This window comes from Podarcis melisellensis (assembly GCF_964234715.1).
Source record: "Podarcis melisellensis genome assembly, chromosome: 8".
NCBI classification, from domain to species: domain Eukaryota; kingdom Metazoa; phylum Chordata; class Lepidosauria; order Squamata; family Lacertidae; genus Podarcis; species Podarcis melisellensis.
The window spans coordinates 76,078,337-76,092,493 of record NC_138540.1 but is presented as its reverse complement, the minus strand read 5'-3'; the positions used below and the strand labels follow the sequence as shown (position 1 = coordinate 76,092,493).

Sequence of the window (14,157 nt, the reverse complement as noted above, 5' to 3'; positions counted from 1 at the left end):
TCCCTGCGCGAACTTTGCTGAAAAAATGACCTGGCAGGATAGCAGAGTAGCAGCAACGGTCCTGCCACGGTGTGAGAATAGGGATAAATTACGTCCAGAGACAGATCGGTTCTTATCTCTAGTAGCTTTATTTACAAGCCATAAATCAGTCTCTTCCATCAGAGTTTTCCTGCATTCTCCGTGCTTCCAAAAGCACACAGATTCACAGCCTCTCTGTTGAGCTGTGTCTCTCAGTGAGAACTGAAAGTAACTCTCACAGACAAAGCCTGTGATGTCCGGCCCACATAGAGACACACCCTCTTCGTTCTCCAATGATGGAAACAAGTGTTGGATCAATCCATCAACCTCCGATGGATGATTTAGAAGAATTTGGTCTGGCATCACTTTTGCTACGTGTGTGTGTGTCAGTATCCATACACAGCAGAGTTACATCTCAACGCAGTTCCTTCCTTGGAAGCATCTTTGGGGTTAAAGGTACACAAAGTGGGCAATAAACACTCATGGACGCCTTAAAGATTCAGTCAAGGGTAGATGTTTACTTGACAGGCACAAAAGCATATTGGTAGCAAAGATACCATGGTCAAGGCAGGCTTAGAGTCCAACAAGAGTCCAAGACTCACTCTCTGCTTCTCTCACTGCAAGGCGCAAGCAAGAGACTCACAAGTTACAAAAAGTTACACAAAACCATTGTTATCAGTGCTTCCTGTCATACTGCACGTGTCCAAAGAAAAAGATCCCACAGGAAACGTCCTGTCATAGACAAAACAATCTCAGCCTTCTGCTGCTTCTTGAAACATTCTCTATTTTTCTCTGTTTCTGGAACAAATGATTCTCTCTCACACAGAGAGAATATCCAACAACAAGAGGCATTATTACAGTTAAAGGATACACTATTGGACAGCACAGCTGACTGAGGAAGAGAAATAGCAGAACCAATGAGAGGTGTGGCCTGTGGAGTGGACCATCGTATCAGCTGAGTGTATGGTATAGGGAGAGTCCTGAGGACCTGAGAAGGAGGCCAGGAGGCTTGTATCTGGCCCTCAAGGCTGATTGGAAATGAAAGTCAGAGTTTTCAAGCGTGCTCTTCATGGGTGTAGCCGGGGGGGGGGCAGGGCAGGAGGGAAGCTGGCCCCCTAGATCAAGTAAAACAATAGAAATGCTTAACTAACTGACCAATCACGTCGGTTCTGCCCCCCCCAAGTCCTGCCCCCTCCCAACAAAAATCCTGGCTACACCCATGGTGCACTTTTAGACAGCATGTTACAAATATGCGCGTAGCAAATTTTTTCTTTCCTCCAACAGCTGATTTGAATTCCACCTCACAATGTAACTGAATTTTCTTGCAGATCTTTTTGTTTTCTATTTAATAAATATGGCTATTCTATGCAATGCAATGTCTCTCGAGTCTTCATTATGGGTGTGTGGGAGGAGGGGAATGAGAAACAGAGAAACTGAAATGTACAGATTCATCTATCCCAATCTCCACATGAACCAGGAAGTGGCCTACATAGCTAATGTGTGGTTTCTGTACATTGGTTCTGCCCGCGCCATTCTGTTCCTCCCACAGCATTATTTGGTTTCATTTTATTGTTCTATGTTTGGTTCTTATCTTCTGTGCCCTTTCGGGGTTTTTTATTTATTGAATTTATATACCGCCCTATACCTGAAGGTCTCAGGGCAGTTCACAGATTTATTTATTCATTTTGAGCCATTTTACACAACCAAACTTTGTATACCCACATTTTATTTTATTTTATTATATCTACAAACCTTAAGCGTTGCATGGGTGGAGCAAGCAGGAGAAAATCAAAGTTCCTGGTATTAGCGGATGTAATTTGAAACACAAATATTTCTTGCACATCATTCCAAAGCCTTCAGGTCCTTCATAGGTCAGGGTATTCTAGGATAGGTGTGCCGTAAGAAGACAATCTCACCAAGGAGTACCCAGCCAGCAGACCATGGCAGCTTGTGGTAAGTCACGTATCCCATCCATTATGGAGCTCTAGACCCACAAAGTCACATTCACACCATCCATCTAAGTCACTACAATACCACTGTTGCTTGTCCCAGCCTCCAATTACTTATAATAATAATATAATATAAAAATAATTTATTATTTATACCCCGCCCATCTGGCTGGGCCTCCCCAGCCACTCTGGGCGGCTTCCATAAAAACCAAAAATACAGTAAAATATCACACGTTAAAAACTTCCCTGAACAGGGCTGCCTTAAGATGTCTTCTGAATGTCAGGTAGTTGTTTATCACTTTGACATCTGCTGGAAGGGCGTTCCACAGGGTGGGTGCCAATACCGAGAAGGCCCTCTGCCTGGTTCCCTGTAGCTTTGCTTCTCGCAATGAGGGAACCGCCAGAAGGCCCTCGGCGCTGGACCTCAGCGTCCGGGCAGAATGATGGGGGTGGAGACGCTCCTTCAGGTATACTGAACCGAGGCCGTTTAGGGCTTTAAAGGTCAGCACCAACACTTTGAATTGTGCTCGGAAACATACTGGCAGCCAATGTAGATCTTTCAAGACCGGTGTTATATGGTCTCGGCGGCCGCTCCCAGTCACCAGTCTAGCTGCCGCATTCTGGATTAGTTGTAGTTTCCAAGTCACTTTCAAAGGTAGCCCCACGTAGAGTGCATTGCAGTAGTCCAAGCGGGAGATAACCAGAGCATGCACCACTCTGGCAAGACAGTCCGCAGGCAGATAGGGTCTCAGCCTACGTACCAGATGGAGCTGGTAAACAGCTGCCCTGGACACAGATTTGACCTGTGCCTCCATGGACAGCTGTGAGTCCAAAATGACTCCCAGGCTGCGCACCTGGTCCTTCAAGGGCACAGTTACCCCATTCAGGACCAGGGAATCCTCCACACCTGCCCGCCTCCTGTCCCCCAGAAACAGTACTTCTGTCTTGTCAGGATTCAACCTCAATCTGTTAGCCGCCATCCATCCTCCAACCGCCTCCAGGCACTCACACAGGACCTTCACTGCCCTCACTGGTTCTGATTTAAAAGAGAGGTAGAGCTGGGTATCATCCGCATACTGATGAACACCCAGCCCAAACCTCCTGATGATCTCTCCCAGCGGCTGCATGTAAATGTTGAAAAGCATGGGGGAGAGGACAGAACCCTGGGGCACCCCACAAGTGAGAGCCCAGGGGTCTGAACACTCATCCCCCACCACCACTTTCTGAACACGGCCCAGGAGGAAGGAGCGGAACCACTGTATGACAGTGCCCCCAGCTCCCAGCCCCTCAAGACGGTCCAGAAGGATGTTATGATCGATGGTATCAAACGCCGCTGAGAGATCCAGCAGAACTAGGAAACAGCTCTCACCTTTGTCCCTAGCCTGCCGGAGATCATCAACCAGTGCGACCAAGGCAGTTTCAGTCCCATGATGAGGCCTGAATCCCGACTGGAAGGGATCCAGGAGGGGACTGGGTAAGGAGAAGCTGTGTGAGAGGGGATCTCAAGTCTTCCAGATTTGGCTCAAGTTCTAGCAGCATCCAGGGCATAGCTCTACTACTTACTTAGCTGTGAATTTATATATTTTCTAGATGTTCACTGATGGCTTAATAATCTGTAGGATAGGTTTGCCCAGACTGACATCTAGGTTTCTGGATTCACCTTTTCCTCCTTCTTTGAAGAGAGTGACTTTATGCAGCACTAACATTGATCACTGGTGCAACTCTTCACGTAGAATCATAGAATGGTAGAGTTGGAAGGGACCCCAAGGGTCATTTAGTCCAACCCCCTGAAACTCCCTTCTTTACATTATGGAGAGAAATGTGGGGAGGAAATAGATATAGAGTCCTAGTGCATATGCGGTGCCTAATAAATTTTTAAAAATATCATTATGTTATGTTTTTATTTGTTCAAACTTTTATTTTCCTTTCTTCAGCCATATCTCCTAGAGCAGTGGTTTCCAATTAGGAGTCTGGGGGGCCCATTCCTTGCCTTCCTCTCCCAACTAATTTTTTGTCATTTTTGCATTGTAATCTCACAATTTTTTTTAGTACACCTAAAATCTTTTGCTTATAAGGGGCTACTCCATATTTTGCCCAAAAAATTGCTTTGCAGAGGTAACTACAACCACCGAGTTAGCAAAATTTCCAAAAGTTGAAGTGCCATGGCTTGGCATTTGAAAAATAGGGGGGCCTCAGTAATTAGCTAATTGGGAACCACTGCCCTAGAAGCTTGCAAGATACATATACAGTATAATTTAACCAGTACTTTTTTCTAAAAAAATAGTAATAATAAAAATGTTTGGGGGTATTCTCATTTTGACTCGAGAAAATCACCATTTTATAGTTCAAATTTGGAAAAATAAATACAGTAAATAGACAAAGGTACACATGTAGATTCACAAAATGTTTAGGGGTATATATGCGTCCCTCCCGAAAAAAGCACTGGATTTAACAGATAAAACATTTGGCAAGCAGTTAGTCTAGCCATAATACAATGGCACAAAAAAGGCTGCAGCAGATAACAAATATATAGGGGTGTGGATGGGTGTATACACACACACACACACACACACACAAACACAAACACAAACACAGTACCAAAAAGGAGATCTGGCTGGTGCCAGGCAGACCTTTGTGAAGAGTGTCTTCTACACATTTTACGCTGCAACTTAGTTCAAATGGAAGAGTGGCGTGTAAGCAGGCCCAATCTTAATAGCTAGGTTGGTTCACGTAGCACAAACTAGTCAACATACAAAGCCAGCTGTGTGAACCACACCATTGGCACAGGCAACGTGCCCTCTGATACCCAGCAAGAAGCAAGAAACTCTCCCCACTCCTCCAAGTTCAGTGAAACCTCCTATGTACATAAAAAATGAAGGCTGTTATCATGCAGTCCCCATTGGAGGATTTGCAGTGCTGCATCACAATCGTGGATTTGGATGAAGTCAGGGTGGGCCAGGGGAGCAGAAGAGAAGATGCACTGAACAGCAGCAGTAGCCATAGCATGCGAGTGAGGAGCGAAGGATACGGACAGTGGGAAAGTGATGGTTTTAAACGACAGCAGACGTTTGAGTCCAGCAGGGATGGAGGGCAACGGCGAGGAATTGCAGCTTTAAACCATAGCAGAGGTCCTGTGCAACGGGATATTTGAAAAGGGGGAGCTCTAGGGGGCTAACACAGGGGGGGTGACAGGGAGGTTGGTGAGTGGATGTATTAATGGGTCACGTTTCTGATCTGGGTCAGGGGCTATGGGGGTTGGAATTCAACATGTGGAAACATATGCATTCCCAATGCCTGCATTGAAAGCATGTGTGAAGGAATTGTCAGGGTGCAAAGGCTAATCCTGCCACAACACGATTAATGCACCTGACAGTTATGGCCCCCACTGGCCACACACCCAGCACACATGCGAAGTGATCTCGTGCACAAGCTGAGGAACATGGGGGTGGGAGGATCCTGGTTAGACAAGCCTATCTGCCTTGAATTTTAACCCCTCCCTCCTTGCTTTGGTTTATAACAGGGGTAGGCAACCTAAGGCCCGGGGCCAATCGCCTTCTCAATCCGGCCCACAGACGGTCCAGAAATCCACGTGTTTTTTACATGAGTAGAATGTGCCCTTTTATTTAAAATGCATCTCTGGGTTATTTGTGGGGCATAGGAATTTTGTCATTATTTTTTTCAAAATATAGTCCGGCCCACCACATGGTGTGAGGGACGGTGGACCGGCCTACGGCTGGAAAAGGTTGCTGACCCCTGGTTTATAATGAAGTTTGAAGCAAGGGAAGCTTTTTGTTGAACTGTGAGGGCAAATAATAATAATAATAATAATAATAATAATAATAATAATAATAATAATAATAATAATAATAATAATAATAATTTATTACTTATATCCCGCCCCTCTGGCTGGGCTTCCCCAGCCACTCTGGGCGGCTTCGAACAAGAGATTAAAAATACATTAAAACATCAGTCATTAAAAACTTCCCTAAACAGGGCTGCATTCAGATGTCTTCTAAACACCAGATAGTTGTTTATTTCCTTGACATCTCATGGGAGGGTGTTCCACAAGGCAGGCACCACTACCAAGAAGGCCCTCTGCCTGGTTCCCTGAAACCTCACTTCTTGCAGTGAGGGAACCGCCAGAAGGCCCTCGGAGCTGGACCTCAGAACGATGGAGGTGAAGATACTCCTTCAGGTACAGTGGTGCCCCGCAAGACGAATGCCTCGCAAGACGGAAAACTTGCTAGACGAAAGGGTTTTCCGTTTTTTTGAGCTGCTTCACAAGACGAATTTCCTTATGGGCTTGCTTCGCAAGACGAAAAAGTCTTGCAAGTTTGTTTCCTTTTTCTTAACACCATTAATACAGTTGCGACTTGACTTTGAGGAGCAACTCATAGAACACAGTGTACATAGTAGCCTTTTTGAGGTTTTTAAAGACTTTGGTGATTTTTGAAGCTTTTCCAAAACTTCTTTTGCAGCCATTTGGTAAGTTAAGCTTTTAAAACTTTTTTTGGGGGGGTGGATTTTGGGTTGGGGTGTTTGGAATTCAAGGACTTGGTGTTGGGGAGGGGTTTGCAAGAATCTGGAAGCTTGTGTTTTTTTCCTGCATTTTTATGATTTTCTGTGACCATTGGGCCACTCTGCTTTTTTTAAAAAAAATCTGGATTTGAATTTCTGTGTTCTGGGTGGCTGGGGGAACAGTTCGGGAGGGGTTTGCAAGAATCTGGAAGCTTGTGGTTTTTTTCCTGCATTTTTATGATTTTCTGTGACCATTGGGCCACTCTGCTGTTTTTTTAAAAAAAATCTGGGTTTGAATTTTGAAATGCTTTTTACAGTATGTGTGACTTTAAAGAGTACTTAATAAACTCTTGTTGTACCAAATTTGGCTTTGTTTGGACTTTTTTTGACCATAGGAACGCATTAATTGATTTTCAATGAATTCCTATGGGATTTCATGCTTCGCAAGACGAAAAATTCGCTAGACGAAAAAATTCGTGGAACGAATTAATTTCGTCTTGCGAGGCACCACTGTATACTGGGCCAAGGATGAATTAGCTTCCCAACCTTGCTAATACGTGTTTGCCTCATCACTAGATGAGATCCCTCTGTTATCCCATGAATTTCTCAGAAGATTCACAGGAGAGGAAGGTTTCTATGTATGGTGTCCAGATTCCAGCATCTTACTGTACTGAGAAATTGGGACATTTTAAAAAAAATCATACATGCTTCCAATCTGGCTTTTGATTTATTAATTTTGCAGACAGCAGGCTGAAAAAAATGGCTTCACGAGGAACCAAGCTTTTTGCACATGCTCCTGCTGCGCATTTCTTCTCACGAACCATGCCTGCTGCATTGGGACTTTTTCTCTTCTCTGTGCTTCTAACTCCAGGTGAGCAGTAGTAATCTTCGAGGGCTGGTGTGTGTTGCAGTGGGATACCTGGGAGTAAGCCAGATATAAGCTGTTGATTTTGGAAGAGCTGACTGAAGCAGGGCACCAACTATAGGTGGTGGAAGGGGCTTCAGCCCTCTCAATATTTGTGAGTAGGGGGCTGAGTCACCCCAATACTGAGGGGCCTCCTTTTTGGATACCTGCTGCCACCATGCAGCACTCACATGCCGCGTGGGAGCAGAATGCATGGAGGTTGAAGATTGCCCTCTGCCCACTCTATCCCCTGTCTCCGTCATGTGTGAGCCAGGATGTGTGGAGTGGCACATGATGTGCATATGATGTCACACAATGCTGGGCCCCCTCTAGTTGGGGGGCAATTTGGCGCCCCTGGACTGAGCTGGAAACCAATATACTGACTTCAAGATGGTGAGTGTGGCATTGCATAGGGCAGGAACCGTGTTGCGCTTGACCCATGTTTGTGAGCTCCTGCCCCCATTTTGTAGAGCGGTGTCTCCACCTGGACACCGCTTATGAAACCTTTCATTTTCTCTTCTACAGGTGACTCGCTGGAGTGTGAAACGTGCACAGCGGCAGGCATCAGCTGCAAAGGCAGCATGACAAAGTGCGGCGCTGATGACGACACCTGCTTTGTCGCTTTTAGTGAAAGCAAAATAGGTGAGTGAGAAGGATCCCCACCAAATGAGGTCCAGGCATAGATTTTGCAAAAGGCATATCAATATATATATATTGATGTCTTAACTGTGTTTTAATTGGTTGGAAGCTGCCTTAAGTGGCAGTCAGATGGGCGGCATATAATAAATTATTAATACATAATAAATTATTATTATTGGCAGTGCTAACAGGCTGATATGGATCATAAACTCACAGAAGACCCTCCAAGTATTCCTATTTTCCAGGGACAGTCCCAGTTTCTGATCTGATCCCTGAATGTCCTGCTTTTCCTTAGGACGTCCCTCTTTTCATCGGAGAAATGTTGGAGGGTATATTTTTTATGTTTTATTTTATGCTTTATTATGTTTTATGGATGTTGGAATCCCTCCAGAGTGGCTGGAGCAACCCAGTCAGATGGGCAGATATAAATAATAAAGTTGTTGTTGTTATGGAATGGGACGTCCCTGTTTTCATCAGAGAAATGTTGGAGGGTATGTCATAGTCAAAAACATCTGAGGCACACAGCCTCTAGCTTCCCAAGCAAAAAATCTCTCTTTCCCAATCTCCTGAAGTCTGAGATACCGTAACTCTGTGGTGAAGGACCAATGTCCCTTCCTCTAGATGTTCCTGTCATTTCTGAGCCTTCACTGGGCTCTCAGGGGCTGAGGGATGTTGTAGCCCAGCAAAACCAGAAGGGCCTCATGATGTGGAAGGCTGCCCTAAATCCATATGCTATTCGTTCATTCTCTGCAGCTGGAAAATCATATCAGAGGGTCCTGAAAGGCTGTGCACCAGCTCTAGTCTGCAGTTTGGGACCATTTTATGTAAATCTGGGCAAGATGTTTACCTCCAGAGGAATGACTATCTGCTGCGAGGGTGCTGAGTGCCCATCTGATTCAGCTCAGTGTGGGTATAGTTTTTTTTCTTCCATTCCCCCACCTCATTCTATGCCCCAGAGGTCAGGCTGTGCCACTGATTTCATCAGGGCGCTCCTGAATCACAGATTTATCATTTGCCACTGTGCAGCACAGTGGAGGACAACATCATATCTGGGAGCCAATTGTGCCCCCTCCAGGCCTCTCTATCTGGACCGTGCATTCTCTCTAGACCAAGGTTTTCTGACTTTGGTCCTCAGGTGTTGTTGAACTACAGTTCCCATCATCCCTCATCAGAGCAACCAAAGGTCAGGGAAGATGAGAGTTCTGGTCCCACAACATCTGGGAACCCAAGGTTGAAGTACACTAGCCTAGATCACACTCCCTCCTCGGCCATGCCCCATCTCTCCAGGCCACACCCAACAGCCACAATCCCCTTGAATGTTTTTGGTTGGCAAGATCTGTGGTCCTTAAATTGTGATAATGTCTCTTGGCTTGCCTGGATGGAGGATAGAGAGGAATGCGTGAGTATACACTGCCTCTTTGCTTTATTTCAGTGCCTCCAATGATGAAAAAGGTCAATGGGAAAACATGCCCAGCCTGCTATTCGTTGACTCCTACGTGCTCTACAAAGGTGACAAAATGTACAGGAATAGAGGACCACTGTCTGGATGCAAGCATCAAAACTGGTAATTCTGATTTGTTATGCTCTTCTGGCAAATTCTGTTGCATTATGGTCTTGCTGGCCCGCCGTCATAAAAATCTAATTCCACCCTGTTCTATCCAGTTGTTTGTGTTTTTTAATGCATTTTGGGTTCACTTTTTATTTGAAATGTGCACTTTTTAGGTAACGTATGCTGGGTTTTAGCTGATGTTAATCATAGCGTTGACCAGTTGAAATTAATGGGCAGGGCTAACTTGGGTCTGTTAATTTCAGTGGGTGTGCTCTGAGCCAATTTTAGTTGGAGACACCCATGCTTTCCAATGAATTCATCTGCCAGAAGCATATTTTGTAAGCACCTTTTCTGCATGTTTTTTTTACCCCATTTAAAACACTTTACCAAACCAGAAAAGTGCACAATCAGTCTGGAGATGCATTTGAATTGAAAAGAAAGTTCGGGAACTTCAGATATAACAAAAGACATAGTAAGAGGCAGCATAATAATAAGACAGTCATACCTTGAATCCCGAACTCCTTGGCTCCCGAACAAATCGGCTCCCAGACGATTGAAAAGCGGAAGTGAGTGTTCCTGTTTTCAAATGATTTTCAGAAGCCGAATGTCCGGCGCAGCTTCTGTGGCTTCCAATTGGCTCCTGCAGCCAATCAGAAGCTGTGCTTTGGTTTCCGAACGTTTTGGAAGTCGAACAGACTCCATTTGACTTCCAAGGTATGACTGTAACAACAACAGGCCCCCAAGCCTGTTACAAAAAGTATTATTACAAAACTCAAAACAGAATATATCCAAACTGTATAATTTATTATTAGAATGGGAATTAAAGGATGAAGAAGTAAAAGAAGTTATGATTAAATGGGCATGTGATATGTGATTTGGCTGGAACAATGGGAGAAATTATGGAAATATGATATTAAGTTCACGGCATGTTATACAATAAGAGAAAATTTTATGAAAATGGTGTACCAATGGTACTTAACTCCAGTAAAATTGGCTAAAATTTACAAATTAAAATCGAATACCTGTTGGAGATGTAAAAAAGAAATAGGAACAATGTTTCACATGTGGTGGGAATGCCAACCTATTAAACAATTCTGGAATGAAATTTACGAAGAACTCAAAAAGATGCTTAAAATATCTTTCAGTAAAAAACCGGAGGCATTCCTTTTAGGTTTAATTACAAATGATATTCCCAAAAATCAAAGGAAAGTATTCCTTTATTCAACAACAGCTGCCAGGATGCTTATAGCAAAAAATTGGAAAGGGAGAAAAATTCCATCAGTGAAAGATTGGCAAATTAAATTTTGTGAATACATAAATCTGGCAAGACTCACAGCATTCATAAGGGGACAATCGGACCAGAAATTATTAAAAGAATGGGGTTGTGCTAAAGAGTATATGAAAAAACATTGCTCTGGAGTAAGTATATTGGTATGTAATGAATGATGCTTTACAGGGTTAAAGAAAAGAAAAAGGTGTAAATAAATAAATTAAGTACAAAGATGGAAGTAATCTAACCAGACACAACAATACAGTAAGAGTAAATGTTTTGAGGTCTTAGAACAGAGGAAGGAAGTCAGTATGTGTAAATGTACGTAATGATATGGTATTTTTCTGTAGATGTGTGCTTTTTCGTTTTTGTTTAGTTTAGTTTTGTTTCCTTTGCTTTTTTTGCTTTTTCTTTTCTGCTTTTTTTTGTATGTTCCGTTTTGTTTGTTTGTATAGTATTATTTTGGATTCAATGTTTGTAATTTTTGTTATGATTCTGCATTGAAAATAAATAAATAAATACATACATACATACATACAACAACAACAGGCCCCCAAGCTTTAGCAGGCCGTAGATTATTTAATGACCAAAGGCCTAGAAAAGAATAATGTTTTTGCCTGCCACCCTAATACATGTAGTGATGGTGGCAGAGCATTCCACAGTCAATGAACCACCACAGAAAAGACCTGTTTTCTTGTTGCCACCCCATCATCTTTTTTTTAAAGATGATGCTGATTATATAATATAATAATAATATTATTATCCCACAATATCTGGAGCAATACTTCCTCAGGAGCTTTGGAGACCAGACAGGCCCATTAACAGAGCTTGTCTCTTAGAGCTTCTGATAGACCTTCAAATAGAGGACTGTCCTTTGCCAGGTCAAATACATTTTCACCCTAAATCTATGCCAGAAAAATGGCTACACTTGAGGTCGACATGAGTGGCGCCTGGAAGAAGAACATTCTTTGTCCTATACTGTTTCAATCCATAGGAACATCCCCATCAATGGGCTATATCCAAGACTAGTCTTACTCATAGTATATTCATTGAAATCAACAGACATGGCTCCACATGCACCTCATATAGCACAATGTGGGACATTTTTGAAAGATTTATTTATTTATTTATTTATTTAGCCTTTATCTTTATTTTGTTCTTTATTTATTTTGTTAGCCCGTTTGACCATGGTGGGAGACAAATCAAACTTGCATTGGGGAATACTGGGAATAGTGCCCGTCCCCTGACCTCCCATCTTTCCTTTTCATCTGCAGGAGGGTTTGGAATCACCATGAAAGGTTGCACTACCAAGACTTACTGCGATATTATACAACTAAATGCTTTGCCACGAAATTTTAAGAGTACCTTGAGAGCAGTTACTTCTGCATTTCTAGATGGTAAATGTGAGCCAGCCAGTAAGGCACCCCCATCACTGAGATCTCCTCTTCTGGCCTTGTCATGGCTTCTGCTGGTGAAGATCCTCTTGTAATGAACTCCTTCCTGTGACCCGGCACTGAGGACAACTTTCCTTTCCATGTCCGTCTCTACTTTCGGTTTGGTTTTTCTCCAGAGGGATTTGTATTCCTACGTAGATAACTTACTGACTTACAAAGAGCCGGTTTGTTCTTTTGCAGAAATGACAGTGAAATGCTTTCGTGAAGATCTGTTGGCCAAACAACCTCAGCAGAAACAGGGGACCTTTTTCAACCTGTGGAACGCATTTCATGGCTGCCAAGATTTCTCAGATGAAAATAGGGACATCAGGAACATCCTCCCCTCCGTGCCCCCATATACACACACTGCTGGTGGAATACGGGAAAAGGGGAGGGCTGGCTGAGCTGCCTCAGCATTACAGGTTACTGCCCACACACTTCTGCTGCGCTTTTCTGCTTGTGTGGTGGCACCTCGGTAAAACCACTTCTTACTGTTTGTAGCAGAGTTTTCCCCGGAGGCAGAGGACAACGAAAGGAGTCATACTAAAATTCAGAGTCAAGAGCTTTATTGCTTAACTGGTTGCACGAGCATTTTTGTTACTATTATATACAAGCTATTTACATTCCTTCTTTATCTCTCCAGCATGGTATAATCTCAGTCCAGTAATTAACAATCCTGACACAGCAAAACTCACAGTATCAGCAGCACACATTGTCTTACTTCCAACTTTGTTGTCACAGTATATGTGTACAGCATATTTGTGTGCTTTACTTGTGCAGAAATTGCAACTTCTTCCCTTTATTTGCAACTCCAGCTGACACCAATCAAGCCACTCCTACACACTAAAGAAAAATTCTGGAACCCTCTTTAAAGCTTTCAGGAACTTTTATCTGTTTCTTAAAGAATGTTTTCCTAACACTCAGTGGGACAGATATTTAAGCAAACACGCATGGATCAAACTGTGCATGGTTTAAACTGTAAGCTTATCCAAGTGTGCTCAGGCCTGAAATCTTACACATATGCTGTCCCAGTCCGGTTGGTGAGAGCGCACACAGGAATCTACAACCCTCTTAAACTGTTAAAAGTGGGAATTTAAATCCCATGGACTTCTAATGAATAACACTCAAAATGCTTATTCTGATCTGAATTTCTGCCTGCCTGTTAAAGGGACACTAACTCTGCCAGTCCCGGGGGTGGGTCTAGTCTAGTATTATTATTATTATTATTATTATTATTATTATTATTATTATTGAAATTTGTACACCGCGGTCACAACATAAAACCACAAAATATATAATAAAAACAAAAACAACCCAATAACACAAACACCCCACTCCAACACATTTTAAAAGGGCACTAGATGTCAATCAACCAAAGGCTGATTGAGGAATGTTTACATGCTCAGTGTTACTTTTGCATTTATATACATGATGATGGAGAGCGCACACACACACCCACACACGCACACACACACACACGCGCACACACACACAGGAGATTAACATAGGCAACACACCTACAGCTCAGGTATAATGCCTGCCTCCTAGCAATTGAATTCAGTTGGACAGCACACTAGGGCTGCAAAACGTACAGGTTTCCCCAGACATATCTAGGATTCAGATGTCGAAAATGGTGTCCAGTATTCGGATGTTGAAAACAAAGGAATTTTGGTGTACGGATTTTCACTTTTTAAAATATCAGCAAAATGTCAGGCAAAACCCAGATGGATGGCAAAGCGATGGAAAAAGCCATGGAAACAGCTCAAAAAGCTTAAAATCACTCGAAAAGCTTAACAATTTGGATGGGTTTCTAAAACAACTTTGTGGGTGTCAGGAATTTTACTTTTGGAAATATGGCAACCCCAACGCTCACACCC

At 43.2% G+C, this 14,157-nt stretch overlaps 1 protein-coding gene and 1 long non-coding RNA gene across 2 annotated transcripts; both read left to right on the top strand.

Moving 5' to 3' along the window:
- The first annotated feature begins 287 nt into the window (after positions 1-287).
- On the top strand, positions 288-1,389 carry LOC309376609. Its single transcript, XR_014171253.1, has 2 exons — positions 288-554; positions 586-1,389. It is a non-coding gene; the product is annotated as an uncharacterized lncRNA (long non-coding RNA).
- A 5,805-nt stretch (positions 1,390-7,194) lies between these two features.
- On the top strand, positions 7,195-12,507 carry LOC309375285 (phospholipase A2 inhibitor gamma subunit B-like). Its single transcript, XM_081920945.1, has 5 exons — positions 7,195-7,356; positions 7,915-8,031; positions 8,782-8,934; positions 9,461-9,592; positions 12,122-12,507. The coding sequence occupies exons 1-5, from the start codon at positions 7,245-7,247 to the stop codon at positions 12,334-12,336; spliced, it is 729 nt and encodes a 242-aa protein (XP_081777071.1). The 5' UTR covers positions 7,195-7,244; the 3' UTR covers positions 12,337-12,507.
- Positions 12,508-14,157: the final 1,650 nt, after the last annotated feature.

Excerpts from the sequence above, each read along its gene's own strand:
- LOC309375285 (XM_081920945.1), top strand. The coding sequence starts at position 7,245 with ATGGCTTCACGAGGAACCAAGCTTTTTGCACATGCTCCTGCTGCGCAT. Across the intron at positions 7,357-7,914 it reads CTCTGTGCTTCTAACTCCAG|GTGACTCGCTGGAGTGTGAA; the intron begins GTGAGCAGTAGT and ends TCTCTTCTACAG. Across the intron at positions 9,593-12,121 it reads GGATGCAAGCATCAAAACTG|GAGGGTTTGGAATCACCATG; the intron begins GTAATTCTGATT and ends TTTCATCTGCAG.